The sequence below is a fragment of the Arachis ipaensis genome, chromosome B10, assembly GCF_000816755.2.
Source record: "Arachis ipaensis cultivar K30076 chromosome B10, Araip1.1, whole genome shotgun sequence".
Classification (NCBI taxonomy): Eukaryota; Viridiplantae; Streptophyta; class Magnoliopsida; order Fabales; family Fabaceae; genus Arachis; species Arachis ipaensis.
Genome location: NC_029794.2, coordinates 110,813,645 through 110,829,497, shown reverse-complemented (window position 1 = coordinate 110,829,497; position 15,853 = coordinate 110,813,645). Strand labels below are relative to the sequence as shown.

The following is a 15,853-nucleotide window of genomic DNA, read 5'->3' as shown; positions in this document are numbered from 1 at the left end:
TTAAATTAACACAATAATAATTTTTTTAAAAAATATTAGAAAACTATTTGAATTTATTATTTTTGACAATTAATATTTATTCAATTTTACGCGAATCACCCAAAATAAAAAACGTGATGTGAATCACTCTAATCACATCTCTATGCAGATCGAATGAGTTAGACTAGATTTAGCTATCTATATAAATCGAAACCTGGTTCGATTTATACATATTTGCATGTTATCCTAGTGAATCTAATCAGACAGTTTCGATTTATGCATTCATGCTATCCTAGTAAATCTAAATAAATCTAAACAGAGTGATTAGATTTACTAGGACAACATGCATGCATAAATCGAAACAGGTGATTAGATTTATCATTTACATAGAGAGTTAAATCTACTCTAATCCATTCGATTTACATAGAGAGGTGATTATGGATATTCATGTAACGTTTTTTAATAACTATAATTTTTTATTCATTTGATAATTTAAATTATTATCAATAACTATACACTACTCACATACCGTTTCTACCTTCTTCGATTCTCCATATTTATGGTTGCACTAAATTTTTGTATTCATTTTTTTTTTTTTTTGTTTTAGTTAAGTTTAAAATTTTAAAAATTATTTTAGATTAATAGCATACACGAACAAAAAATTACTAATTTCTAAAAAAATCGATGTGATTTAAAATTGTTCATTTGAAACTAACACATTATTTTTATAAAAACCAACACATTTAAATAGTATTCAAAAAGAATAAAAAATTATAAAAAAAATTAAAAATTTTGATAAATTTTATATGAACATATATAATTAAAAATTCAAATGTGTTGGTTTATAGAAATATAATGAGCTGGTTTTAAATGAACAGTTTTAAATCACTATTTTTACGTAAATTTATCTATTTTTCTAAAAACTAGTGATTTTTTATGTGTATGCTAGTAATTTAAAATTAACCGTCTATCTCTACTGATATTTGAAACCATCTATTTTAAATAGTTTAGTACAAATAAACATGAAAAGTTATTAATTTAAAATTTAAAATATAGATGAGATATAATTTAATTAAAGTCGATCTAAATAGTAACAAAATATATCAATTTTTATTTTTTAAATTGGTCTAAATTAAATTATTAATATTATTTTATTATTTTCAAAAATTATATTTTTATATTTATAAAACTTATATTCTTATATTTATAACTTTATATATCTCGTTTACAGTGTAAACAAGATAACTATGAATTTATCTCGTTATGTGTATTTTTTTTAAATTCTATTATCTCTTTTGCAAACGAGATAATGACAAATAAAATCATATCCTATTTTATTTACAGTGTATACTAGATATAAGCAATCTTAATTTGTTTACACGGTAAACGGAATATATAAAAAAATAAAAATTGGTAAATATATTACAAATTACCTATATTCATAAATAAATATTTATTTAAAAAATCCTAATGTATGTGCATATATATTGTATCAATATTTTAAAAGAAATAATTTTTATATTTAATTTCATAAATTAAATGATAATTTTGTTGATATAGTATTTTTATTATTTTTCTCAAATTACATACTGTAAATCGAAACACATTGGTTCGATTTATGCATGCATGCATGCTTTCCTAGTAAATCTAATCACCCTGTTTAGATTTACTGGGATAGCATGCATGCATAAATCGAAATAAGCTTATTAGATTTACTAGGATAGCGTGCAAATATGTATAAATTGAACCAGGCTGTTTCGATTTATATAGAGAGCTAAATTTAGTCTAGCTATTTCGATTTGTATATAGGGACGGACATACGAAGGGCGAGTGGAGGCCTCGCCCCCAGCTTTTTTTAAAAAAAAATTAATAGTAATAAGTTATTAAGTATGATTTAATTTTTTTTAAAAATTTATTTAATATTTAATCTAATATAAATAAAAGTCCAGTCCAACCTAAATATTAATGATTTCTAATATCTAAAAAGTAAGTAAAAATATTAAAAAAATTTGAAAAAGATATTATTACTAATATTTTTTAATTAAATAAAATTTTTCAAATCCCATAAAATGGATTCTTTTTCTTCTTGTGACCGTCTTTCTTTATTCATTTGGTATTAATTCTCTCTGTTTCAACTACTACAACTTAAATATCTTTTTCAACTATGAATATTGTGAAGAATGACTCAGAAACAAAATGAAAGATGTATTTTTTGCTAATTATTTTTTAATTATATTGAAAAAAATTGCTAAAAAATTTGACACTGATTCTATTATCGATGAATTTTATGATATAAAGAATCAACCACTTTGTTAGTAAAAAGTTCATATATATTTTTTACACTTTAAAATATATTCTCTATCGGTATATTTTTGTAATACATCTTATATTATATAATTTTTGCATAATTTTTTAATATTATATATGTTATTGGCCCCATAATAATATTTCTGGATCCGTCCCTGTTTGTATAGAGATGTGATTGGGATGATTCACGTTACGTTTGATGAGCGAATATTTTATACGCTTTTTGGCATTATTTTTATATTGTTTTAGTTATGTTTTATTTAAGTTTTATTATATTTTCATAGGTTTTAGTGCTAAATTTACATTTTTGGATTCTACTTTGAGTTGTTGTGTTTTCTCCATGCATTCAAACAAGCATTTCTGGAGTTACAGAGATCCAAATGACGCGTTCTCAAAGGCGTTGGAAAGCTAACTTTCAGAGCTTTCAATCAATATATAATGGTCTATACTTTTCTTTGAAGGAGCATGCCCATATTGGGCGTTGAACGCCAAGGAACTACCCCCTGGTTGGCGTTCAACGCCCAAAGGAGACAAGGAACTACACCATTGTTTTCTGCAAAAGCATGAGCTACTAAACCTCCTAAGTTAGGGTTACGAGCTCTGCTAATTCCTATGGATTAATAATATTATTATTTCTATTTCAATACACATTTGATTCTATTCTCTTGTGCATTTTCGGTCTTCATCTCATGAATTAAGGATGACCCGTGGCAATCATCCTTGTTCTACATGGGTTCTGTGTGAGTCCTGACCCGGATAGCATTGAACCATAGCTAGAGAATGCATTGCAAATTCCAAGAGCATGCTTGGGTGACTTTAGATATGTGACATATAATCCCGTTGACCGTGGGTACTGAGGTCTCTATGATGTCAAGACTAGAGTATGAGAAGCAGCGTTCCCTGATTCAAAAGATCCAACCTTGTCTGTGGCATTTTCAGTAGGATCACGAAGGAGAGCGGATGCTTAAGTCTTCACCTTAGGCTATAGTGGGAAGCCATAAGTTAACTTGATGAGGATGCTACATGAGTTGCTCGGATATGGTGGACTGCTGTGGTTTAGAAGAGACTAACTTGATGAGGATGCTACATGAGTTAGTCAATTACGGCTACCATTGAATGAATCATTTGTTATTGAAGTAGACAGTAAGAAAGGTTAATTCAGAAAGAATACACATCTCCGAAGCCTTAACTGAATATCTATCATTGCCTTTACACTAATCTGGTATTTCGTTTCCTTTACTTTTTGTTTATGCTTTCAACAAATAATCATCTTTTCTAATCGCCTGACTAAGATTTACAAGATAGTCATTGCTTGCTCAATCTGACAATCTCCGTGGGATTCAACCCTCACTCACCTGAGGTATTACTTGGACGATCCGGTACACTTGCCGGTTCAGTTGTGCGGAGTTCAATTTTGCGCACCAAGTTTTTGGTGCCATTGCCGGAGATTGTTCGAGTTTGATAAACTACCAGACTATCTTGTTGCTTAGATTAGGCATTCTTTAAGGTTTAGTTACTCTTTTGCTTGTGTCTTTTGTTTTCTTTTTCAAAAAATTTTTTAAAACCCTTTCTTTTCTTTAGTAACTTGCATCTTTTGTTTGAGTCTTGTGTCAGTTTTTAAGTTTTGTGTCCCGTCTATTTTCATCTTTTTCTTTAAATTTTCGAAAATTGTTCTTGAGTGTTTTTCATTGTGTTTGAATTGTTCTTGATAAGTTTTCTTGTTTGATTTTAAAAGTTTTAAGTTTGGTGTCTTTTAGTTGTTTTTCTTTCAATTTTCGAAAAGTAATACCCTCTGATCTTAAAATTTTAAGTTTGGTGTCTCTTAGTTATTTTTCTTTTTGCTTAAAAAAAAATCGAAAAATACAAAAATATCTCTTTTATTTCTATTCAAATTTTTGCAATCTTTACCATCTTTTCTTATCTTGATTTAAAAATTTTAAGTTTGGTATTTTCTTGTTAGTAAAGTTAAATTTTTAATTTCAAATATTTATCTTATCTTTTGAGTATATTTCTTTAAATTTCAAGTATATTATTTTATCTTATTTCAATTTCAAATTTCAAAATCTTTTTTAAATTTTTATCATATCTTTTACTTTAAATCTTTCTTATCTTATTTTCTTTTTTAATTTAAAACTTTTGAATTCCAATTCTTTACTTTCTTTTAAAATGGAATTTCAAAATCAAATCTTTTATTTTCAATTCTTGGTGGTTAGTTAGTTACTTGTTTTACTTTATTCTCTTTCTACGTTCCTTCTCTTTCTTCTTTTTTAAAACTTCCTAACTACTTTCTCTCTCCCCTATTTTCTCAAACCATAATTAATTTTCAAATCTTCTTAATTAATTAGTTATATTAGCTTCTAATTTCTTTCCTTCTTTTGAATTTATTCAAATATATAAAATAAAAATAAAAATATTTTAATTCTAGTTTTTCTTTTTACTTTTAATTTTCGAATTCCATCTCTCTACCACCATTCTTCTTGTCTTCTCAAGACATCTCACTGAAAGTGCTCTATACCCTGATATAGAGACACCTACCTTCACATTCCCTTGTTTCTTGACTGAGTATATATGAACAAGAAGAGTTCACCATGGACCCAAATGGGAATGAACAGTTCAGAAGAACTTTCCATTAGAGCAAGCAATTTTGAGCTAAACCCTCAGCTAATTACTCTAGTGCAGCAAAACTGTTAGTATTCTGGACTTCCACAGGAAGAACCTACTGAATTCCTGACGAATTTCTTACAAATTGCTAACACAGTACACACTGAAAGAGTAGATCAGGATGTCTACAGATTGCTGCTCTTTCAGTAAAGAGATGGTTGGACAACCAGCCCAAATCTAGCCTGAAAACATGGAAGCAGCTAGTAGATAAGTTTTTGAATCAATACTTCCATCCAAGGAAGTTAACCCAGGTAGGGCTGGACATCCAGGACTTCAAACAAGAGAATAATGAGTCTATTCATGATGCCTGGGGGAGATACAGAATGATACTATAGAAATGCCTCCACTGAAATATTTTCAGAATGGGTGCAATTAGACATCTTCTATTACGGACTCACAGACGTGGCTAGGATGTCTCTAGACTACTCTGCTGGTGGTTCTATACACATGAGGAAAACAATTGAAGAGGTTCACGAACTCATTGAGACAATTGCCACCAACCAGCATCTGTACTCAGTTGGTGAGACTTCTGTGAAAGGAGAGGTTAAAGCAGTATCTACTGAATCTAACCCTCCAAAACAAAATGGCCCATTGACTCAGCAACTACACACCCTTGCACAGTAATTTTTCGAATTTCAAGAGGCTTTGCAAGAAACTCAGGCTTCCAACAGGAATATAGAGACACAATTGAGTCAAACCAGGCAGTAATTATCTAAACAGATAAAAGAAGAGTGTTAGGCTATCCAACTGAGGAGTGAAAAAATCCTGAACACCCAGCCTCAGAACAACAGGAGACAAAGGGAAGAAAAGCTGACAGAAGACAACCAGACTGTAGTCCAAGGCAACTCTAAGGGCGTTGAACGCCCAGGGAGGAGTGCCATTGGTGTTCAGCGCCAAGAAAGGGGCAATACTCTTGGCGTTTAATGCCAAGAAGGGGGCAGTGCTTCTGGAGTTCAACGCTAAGAAGGGAGTAGTGCTTCTGGCGTTCAATGCCAAGAAGGGGGCAGTGAACGCCAGGAAGGGGACAGCAACGGTGTTGAACACCCAAGCAGGGGTGATCAGACACGTGCAAGTATTGATAACACCCCTCCTAAGCAAGTCAATAACCCCCTTTTCCAGTACTGTAGGCATTCAACCTACATCAACTAAGGTTGATGAGTACAGGACCAAGATGTCATTTCCCCAGAAGCTCCGTCAAGGAAGAAAAGGATAAACAATTTGCCCGCTTTGCAGACTATCTCAAGACATTAGAGATCAAGATCCCTTTTGCAGAACTCTTGAACAGATATCTTCTTATGCTAAGTTCATGAAAGACATATTAAGTCACAAGAAAGATTGGAGAGAGGTAGAAACAGTCCTCCTCACTGAAGAATGCAGTGCAGTAATTCAGGAGAACTTACCCGAGAAGCTTTAGGATCTTGGGAGCTTTATGATACCATGCACCCTAGGGGATGCCTGTACAAGGACAGCCCTATGTGATCTTGGAGCAAGCATTAACTTGATGCCTGCATTATTAATAAAGAAGCTCTGCTTAACTCGAGAAGTCAAGCCAACCCGCATATGCCTTCAGCTTGCTGACGGCTTGGTCAAATTTCCATCAGGAGTGGTGGAAGACATGATCGTTAGGGTTGGACCATTTGCTTTTCCCACAGACTTTGTGGTGTTGGAAATAGAAGAGCACAAGAATGCATCCCTCATTTTAGAAAGACTCTTCGTAGCTACAGGATGGACCCTCATTGATGTTCAGAAAAGGAAAGTAACCCTAAGAGTCAATGAGGATGAATTTGTGCTGAATGCTGTTAAAGCTATGCAGCATCCAGACACCTCAGAGGAATGCATGCGCATTGATATCATTGATTCCCTAGTGGAAGAAGAAAACATAGTTGAGAGACTCGAGGAAGAGCTGGATGACATCTTTTATGATGCCAAGCCTGATTTGGAGGCGCCAGCAGAAAAGGAGGAAACCATAAATGCTCCTAAAAAAGAGGGTAAGCCTCTTAAACTCGAGCTCAAGCCATTACCATCATCCTTGAAATATGCATTTCTGGGAGATGAGGACACTTACCTTGTAATTATAAGCTCTCCTCTAGAGCCGCATGAAGAAGAAGTACTACTTAAAGTGCTGAAGACACACAAAATAGCTCTAGGGTGGACCATAAGTGACCTCAAGGGCATTAGTCCAACCTGATGCATGCACAAAATTCGGCTGAAAGATGATGCCAAACCTGTGGTGCAACCACAAAGGCGACTGAATCCAGCTATGAAGGAAGTGGTGCAAAAAGAAGTCACAAAACTCTAGGAGGCTGGGATCATATATCCTATTTCAGACAGCCCCTGGGTGAGCCCTGTCCAAGTTGTACCCAAGAAGGGAGGAATGACAATAGTTCATAATAAAAAAAAATGAACGGATTCCCACAAGAACAGTTACAGGGTAGCGTATGTGTATTGACTATAGGAGACTCAACAACGCCACAAGAAAGGATCATTTTCCTTTACCATTCATAGATCAAATGCTGGAGAGACTAGCAGGACATGCATTCTATTGTTTCCTAGACGGATATTCAGGTTACAATCAAATAGCAATAGATCCTTAGAATCAAGAAAAGATAGCATTTACATGCCCATTTTGGGTGTTTGCTTACAGAAGAATGCCATTTGGCCTATGTAATGCACCTGCAACCTTTTAGAGGTGTATGCTCTCCATTTTCTCTGACATAGTGGAGAAGTTTCTTGAAGTATTCATGGACGACTTCTCTATCTTTGGAGATTCATTTGGCTCCTGCCTTAACCATCTGGCCCTAGTCTTGAAACGCTGTCAAGAAACAAACTTGGTTTTAAACTGGAAAAAATGTCATTTCATGGTAACTGAAGGAATTGTCCTTGGACATCGAATTTCAAACAAGGGGATAAAAGTGGATCAAGCTAAGGTGGAAGTAATTGAGCGGTTACCACCACCTACTAATGTTAAGGCAATCAGAAGTTTTCTGGGACATGCAGGATTTTACAGGAGGTTCATAAATGATTTTTCGAAAATCACAAAGCCCTTGTGCAACCTATTGACCATTGACACTCCATTTGTTTTTGACAAGGAGTGCCTGTATGCCTTTGAAACTCTGAAGGCCAAGCTTATCACTGCACCCATTATTTCTGCACCCAACTGGGACTTACCATTCGAACTGATGTGTGATGCCAGTGACCATGCAATTGGCCAGTTTTGGAGCAGAGACATGATAAGCTCCTGCACGTCATTTATTACGCCAGTCGTATTTTAAATGACGCACAGAAGAACTTACTACCACAGAGAAGGAACTACTTGCAGTGGTTTATGCCATTGATAAGTTCAGATCTTATTTAATAGTGTCTAAGGTCATTATCTACACTGACCATGCTGCTCTCAAATATCTTCTCACCAAGTAGGATTTTAAGCCAAGGCTGATAAGATGGGTGCTACTCCTGCAAGAGTTTGATATAGAAATGAGAGACAGAAAAGGATCTGAGAACCAAGTGGCAGACCACTTATCTCGGATTGAGCTAGTAGCAGGGACTGCACTTCCCTCTAATGAGGTATCTGAAACCTTTCCTGATGAGCAACTCTTTGCATTCGGACAGCCCCTTGGTTTGCAGATATTGCAAACTACAAGGCCATAAGGTTCATCCCCAAAGAATACAGTAGACAGCAAGCTCGAAAACTCATACATGATGCAAAGTACTACCTCTGGGATGAACCATACCTCTTCAGACGGTGCTTGGACAGTATAATCTGCCGGTGGGTGTCTGAAGAAGGACGGCAAATCCTATGGCACTGCCATGGCTCAAAATATGGAGGACATTTTAGAGGTGAGCGAACAGCCACCAAGGTTTTCCAGAGTGGCTTTTACTGGCCAACCCTCTTTAAGGACACCCGAGAGTTTATCCGTAACTGTAATAGCTTCCAAAGGGCTGGCAATCTTCCTCATAGTCACGACATGCCTCAGCAAGGGATCCTAAAGATTGAGCTATTTGATGTGTGGGGAATAGATTTCATGGGACCTTTTCCACCTTTATTTTCGAACACATACATCCTTGTGGCAGTGGACTATGTGCCTAAGTGAGTTGAGGTAGTAACTTCACCCACTAATGATGCAAGAGTAGTGATGAAGTTTTTCCAGAAACACATTTTCAGTAGGTTCAGTGTCCTGCAGACACTAATCAGTGATGGAGGCACTCACTTCTGTAATAGACAACTTGACTTCCTTCTATATCGATAAGGCGTTCACCATAAGGTGGGCACGCCATATCATCCGCAGACAAACGAGCAAGCTGAGGTCTCCAACAGAGAACTAAAGAGAATTCTGGAAAGAACCGTGAGCTCCTTCAGAAGGGATTGGGCGAGGAAGCTTAATGATGCTCTCTGGGCATACAGGACAGCTTTCAAGACCCCTATAGGAATATCACCATATCAACTGGTATATGGAAAGGCATGTCATTTGCCAGTGGAACTGGAACACAAGGCCTACTGGACAACCAGATTCCTCAACCTTGATGCTAAGACAGCAGGAGAAAAGAGGTTGCTCCAGCTGAATGAGTTGGATGAGTTCCGACTTGCTGCATTCGAGAATGCAAAAATCTATAAAGAGAAAACCAAAAGGTGGCATGACAGGAAGATATCTTCCAGAGTCTTTGAACTAGGCCAGAAGGTCCTACTCTTCAACTCTAGACTAAAATTATTCCCTGGAAAGCTCAAATCACGTTGGATATGACCCTTCGTGGTCACTAATGTGTCACCCTATGGACACATAGAACTCCAAGGTAAAGACTTTGACAAAAGGTTTACTGTTAATGGACAAAGAGTCAAACATTACCTTGGGGACAACGTTGAGCAAGAAAGCTCTACACTGCTACTAAACTGAGTACAGTGAACTCCAGCTAATGACAGTAAAGAAGCACTTGTTGGGAGGTAACCCAATGATTAATAGTATATTATTGTTTTCTGTTACTCTATTTATTCTCATTTGATTTAATCATCTTTCCATTTTCAATTAATTTTCATAGTTAATTTGCTTTCTAGCATTTGTGATCATGTATACCTCTTAGAACAGAGACAGAAAGGTTCAGAACTGAAAACATATCACCCTGGGGTAAGCCCCTTGCTGGCGTTGAACGCCAGATAAGGGGAAGGATGGCCGTTCAATGCCCAAGAGGGATGAGCATTGTTGGCGTTGAACGCCAGGGAAGGACCCCCTTGGGGCGTTGAACGCTAGTCAGGGAGCAATGACTGGGCGTTTAACACCCAAATGGGGATGAAAAAGCTGGCGTTGAACGCCAGCCTGGGTGCCTAGGCTGGGCGTTCAACTCCCTAAAAGGGATGGAAAACTGGGGTTGAACGCCAGCCAGGGAGCAATGGCTGGGCGTTTAACTCCCATGAGAAGCACAATCTTGGCATTGAACGCCAGAATAAAGGTATTCTGGGCGTTCAACACCCCAATCAGGATAAGGGGGTTTAACCTTTTCAAATTTTTCTCAATTTCTTTTCAAATCTCTTTCAAAATTTCAAATCTTTTTCAATTATTTTTCAAATCTTTTGTTAAACTTTTAAAATCTTTTTCATATCTTTAATGCTTTAACAATTTTAAATCTTATCTTTCTTATCTTTTTAAAAGATTTTGAATCATATCTTTACTATATTTTATCTAATTAATTTTTGAAAACCACCCCCACCCTCCCTATTTATATACCATTCATACCACTGACTCCCTCACCCACCCTCCATTCGAATTCTCCTCCCCTTCTTAGTCTTCCTCTCCTTTTCTCCGGTTACTCGAAGACGAGCAAAACTTTTAAGTTTGGTGTGGAAAGAGTCTTGCTCTCTCATTCATTCAAACTCCATGGCTCCAAAAAGTGGGAGATCCACTTCAAGAAGCAAGAAAGAAGACAACCTACCAACACCAATAGCTGTCTTCAAACCTTATAGATTCTACACCAAGCAGTATGAAGAATATTATTATAAAATAATGAGCAAGAGGACAGTGATCCCGGAGGCCAGATTCGAATTAAAAGAAGATGAGTACCCAGAGATCCAAGAGCAAATTAGAAAGAGAGGCTGGGAGACTCTGGCCAACCCTGTGACCAATGTTGGAATAGTAATGATCCATGAATTCTATGCAAATCTGTGGATGACAGAAAAACAAAAGAAAGATGGACAAGGGTTCCATACTTTTCGGACCATGGTCAGAGGAAAGACTCTCTATTTTTATCTTGACAAGGTGAGAGACATCTTTAAATTACCCCTACAAAGGGATGATCCAGAATCCTTTAATATGAGAGTACAAGCCAACCCAAAGTTGGATTAGGTCTTAGTGGACATATGTGTGCCTGGAGCTCAATGGCTCAATGACACAAAAGGCAAACCAAACCAACCGAGAAGAGTAAACCTCAAACTAGTAGCTAGGGCTTGGCTGGACTTCATTGGGCGTTCCATCCTCCCCACTAGCAATCGGTCTGAAGTCACTATTAAAAGAGCTGTGATGATTCACTGCATCATGATGGGAAATGAGGTGGAAATCCACCAATTGACTCCCATTGAACTGTACAAGTTTGCAAACAGGATGTCAACCCAAGCCAAATTGGCCTTTACAAACCTTATCTCTCGCTTGTGTAATGAGACTGGAGTCCTGATTAACAGAAGATCCTCACAACCTCATATTAAGCTCTACTTAGAAGAAAGAAGATTCTAGAGCAGCAGTTTAAGAGCTTCAATTTTAAACAGACTCTTGACACGAAAATAATCAATGAACTACAAAAGCAGCAACATGTACTACTAAAAAGAAACATGTGCAATCTTATATACCATTCTTTCTGAAAGAGTTGCAAAAGGTAGATACAAGCTAATGCAAAATATAGCAAATGTTATGTAACATACATGAACAGTTTGCATCTGGTGTAGATCTGCAAGAGCTTTTTGCCTCGACTGCCATAGAAAGAAAATCAATCATAAAGCATATAACATAGTAAGAATACTATCCAAATATAAAACTAACCAATGAATTTAGATATGTGAAGAAAACATTTTTCTAAAATACTGATAAGTATAAAGCAGTGCGTACGGATTGATTGCTGGCCCATCGCTCATAATAATGCGTGTACCTCTCCAATGAATTCTTTGCCATTTCTCTTCTTTCAGTTTCATCATACTATATGGAACAAAATTTAGATCATAAGCAGATATTATTTGAAATATAATTGAGGGGAAGAATGTGCAAACAATAGTCATTCTTTGTCCCTTACCACTCCCTCTTGTTTTTTTGCCTCATATCGATTGCAAGCATAAAAAAATGGTTCTCCATAAACCATCACAATTCAATGAAGTTTGTTCACATAAATTCAATGCAGAATAGCTCTTGCAAACATAATTGACTCAGCAACTACTCAAAGGATACCAAAAATTTCTAAGGCTGGTCATTGTAGGTGATAGATCCACCAACATTATGGTGATGAGTTATTCTTCCTCCAAAAAGATTCAGCAGTGATGTTTTTCCACTTCCTGAGGGTCCCATCAATGCCAAAACTTCCCCTAGACTCACACAACCAGTTATACCTTTTCAGTATATCATTCTCCTCACTTGTTGTCATTCCTTTCATCACTACCTTATATGTCACATCACTGAACTGCACATTTATACCCATAATCACAATTTAACTCTTATTTACTAGTAACTAATTATTATTATATCAAGCATAAAATTAAGCTCAATGCACATATCTTATAAAGCCTCTCAAATCCAGAAGATGGTTTCCAAAGCCTCAACCTATGTCTTTCTTCAAAGGTATGACAAAATAAATTTACATTGATGCCCTGTATGTGTGTGTTAGTATAGGCATCATCATCAAAAAGAAAAAAAATGCAAAAATAAAAATAAAAAAGATTATGGTAGGTAATAATGTTATTATTAATTATGGGTGGGGGGTAGTCTTGTACATTGACATCACAAGAAATATGAAACATTGTACAAGACTGAACCTGATCATGCTTATATTGCTAGCTTATTGGTGGCGTTGATCAATGATTGATATAATGAAGCTTCAATAATCGTTCCCTGTCCAAATACATATATAGCACCATATCAAACTCACGCTCTATTATTCATCAAGGTTTGGATACCGGTGCAGGCAGGGAATTGAATCAACAGCAACAAAAGCTTTTTTTATTATTATTATTGTTATTTATATGTAAAAATAATATGCGGTACCTTTAGATATATTGGTAGAGTAAGATCGGTTTGAAACTTTGGCTTATGAGTTCCACCTTCAATATCTTCCGCTGCAATATACATTATATGCAACCTATTTTATATATAATTTTGGATTAAAATATATGTTTCCTCTTCAAAAGTAGAAGCCAATATATACTAGGCAGTTATTCTGTGTAGTTTATTACTTCATTTTTCTCTATGTATATATATTATATAGTGTAAAGAAAAATGATTGAAGGTGCAATGATATTCACAGCAGGTAGACATTCATTGCAAGTTCTTATATAGTGTAAAGAAAAATGATTGAAGGTGCAATGATATTCACAGCAGGTAGACATTCATTGCAAGTTTTAATTTCTACAATAGAAAAGAATCACAAGACAAAAACATAATAATTAGAAGGATACCAAAAACAATTAGGGTAGGTCAAAGATACAATAATTACCAGATAAAAAATAATACCGAGCAACCAAGGGTAACTTAAAAATAAGTGCACCAAAGAATAATAATAAAACGGAATAACTGTACCAGATTAGCATTTTTCAAGGTATAACACAAGCATATCTACTATACTACCTAGTTAAAACAGCATATCACTAAAACTTAGTAAGAATAGCATTTTTCCCAATTGTATCCTTTTTCCTATAATACGAAATACAATTGGAAAAAACAAAAGTATAAATAAGGCACTTATTCAATTGTATACCATTAATTTCTCAATTTCATAAATTAATTAAGAAAGTTAATTAAAGGCTAATTACTAATTAGGAAAGACTGGATACTTTTTCAGTTTCTCCTAAAAAACAAATAGAATTCCAATTTAGTAAATTAGAAAGAGAAAGAAGAACATGAAAAATTAGTTTGCATATCTTACTTTTTTCTCTGTACATATTTTTTAGCCTTGCAGCTTCTTCATCCATTAGCTGATTCAGCTTTTGCTCCAAAGTACACATGCTACCTTTGTTATTATCAGCATCATCATCACTACCTAATCTTGAAGCCATTTTCTTTTTCCTTTATCAAAACTTCAATAATAAGACCTATGCCTTTGAGAACAGAAAAGTGCATGGTAAGTTTATGCATATTCCAAACACAGGATCCAAAAACCAAACTCATAAAATCCAAAAAGACAAAGCAAAATCGAATTATTCAGGAGTTCACTTTGTGCTTCCATGTCAACAAGTAACTAGATAAAGAGAAGGGCATACACTGGAAATCTCTGCACAATCCTGCAGAGTGAGAGAGTGCAATTTGGTGACATGCGATGCAACACCGGTTGAATAAAGATGCAGCATAAAATAGATAATCAAAATGCAGCATAACATTCCAAGAATTTCCTTAGTTGTATATGAGTGAATATATAAGCACTCCCTCAAAATGCAGGTATTTAGATTGGTACACCAATAAACAAATGACTTCCAAATTCCAACTTACAATAAGACCTATTAGCTTATGTTCAATGGTAGAAACTTACAATATTTGATAAGCTGCTCTTATGCTAAACTTTCTAACCGTTGCTTGAGAGATTTGTTCTCCATACTCAGGATGAGATTCTCTTGGTTAAGAAATTCAAGCTTGGCAGATACTTCAGATCCTTCTGCCTATGAATTGACATACATAAAAGAGTAAATAACAAAAAAATAATAAATCAAAATAAGAAAATTTCCAAAATAGCATAGAAAATGATGCATATCATTGCCTAATGCTAAAAGCTACCTGTAAACCTTGTACATTTCTTTCTAATTCAGCTATGTATTGAAGTTTACAGACTCGTGAACGTTGAGCAAATTGCCTGCAATACATAATTTACCAGATTTTTGGCAGAGAGACTAAATATTCAAACCAAACAATAAATTGATCAAAATGAAAATTCAACGTTTGCAAATAGAATTACAGGAATCGACAATCTACAAATTATAAACAAAATGCAGTTAATTACAATTATAGTAAGCGATAAATTAAATTGAAGCAACAGTGCTTACCAGCGGCGAAGGAGGAAGATAACTAACAGCGACGGAGGAATCGAAAGTGACGGCAACGGAGGAAGGGGAATGAGCTCGGACAGAGAGTGATAGAGCACTCGAAGAGGCATGTTAACCTCGGGAGGAGAGAGAGCTCAGAGACACGATGATCGACCGAGCAACCTTCGCGACGGCGATGCCACGAAGTCAATGCTTCATTCGTGCGACGACGACGAGAAGAGGAAAGATGAGAACTGAAAAGAGTTCAGCAATGAGATCGAGGAATGCGACGACACCAACGGTTTGTCCGCCAGCGGCGATAGCACCCTTTACCGGAGGAGAAGTGTTCGGCGATGAGGGATGGTGATGGTGGATAGATTTAGGGTTAGGTTTCTCTTTGGTTTCACAGAAAGAGAAATAAGTGGGTCTTTTTCTTTTGGGTTATTGGATGGGTCTTCTTCTTTTTATGTAATTGATCTATTGTTATAAAAAAATATTTCAATAAAACTTATACCAGCCATAATAATATAGTATTAATGGCAAATATATAATGACCACAAAAATATAACTTAAATATAAAAAATAGCAGCCATTGTATTATTGCCGCTAAAAGTATGTCGCTAAAACTAATTATTCTTGTAGTGACCCTAGCTGTGACACTTACAATTTACAATCCTCAACCTAGTCTCTGAACTCTTCACCACCCTCAAACCTCAG

At 35.4% G+C, this 15,853-nt stretch overlaps 1 protein-coding gene across 11 annotated transcripts; it reads right to left on the bottom strand.

Moving 5' to 3' along the window:
* LOC107622001 (basic leucine zipper 34-like) lies at nucleotides 11,716-15,582 on the bottom strand. 11 transcript variants are annotated; one of them, XR_002355856.1, is made up of 10 exons: nucleotides 15,158-15,582; nucleotides 14,892-14,967; nucleotides 14,650-14,776; nucleotides 14,384-14,404; nucleotides 14,050-14,221; nucleotides 13,173-13,243; nucleotides 12,944-13,019; nucleotides 12,211-12,591; nucleotides 12,030-12,116; nucleotides 11,716-11,893 (listed from the first exon to the last, which is right to left on the bottom strand). XR_002355856.1 is itself a non-coding variant. In XM_021113745.1 (3 exons), the coding sequence occupies exons 1-3, from the start codon at nucleotides 15,265-15,267 to the stop codon at nucleotides 14,669-14,671; spliced, it is 294 nt and encodes a 97-aa protein (XP_020969404.1). In that variant the 5' UTR covers nucleotides 15,268-15,581; the 3' UTR covers nucleotides 14,142-14,668. The 11 variants fall into 11 exon arrangements, 1 of the variants encoding a protein (XP_020969404.1); XR_002355853.1 differs by having other exon boundaries at nucleotides 14,384-14,776; XR_002355858.1 differs by lacking the exon at nucleotides 14,384-14,404 and having other exon boundaries at nucleotides 14,050-14,129.

What these genes read in the sequence shown, in the direction of transcription:
- LOC107622001 (XM_021113745.1), bottom strand. Translation starts at nt 15,267, where the DNA reads ATGCCTCTTCGAGTGCTCTATCACTCTCTGTCCGAGCTCATTCCCCTT. An exon ending in ATCTTCCTCCTTCGCCGCTG is followed by an intron (nt 14,968 to 15,157) that starts GTAAGCACTGTT and finishes TATGTATTGCAG; the next exon opens with GCAATTTGCTCAACGTTCAC. An exon ending in GAAATGTACAAGGTTTACAG is followed by an intron (nt 14,777 to 14,891) that starts GTAGCTTTTAGC and finishes GTCAATTCATAG; the next exon opens with GCAGAAGGATCTGAAGTATC.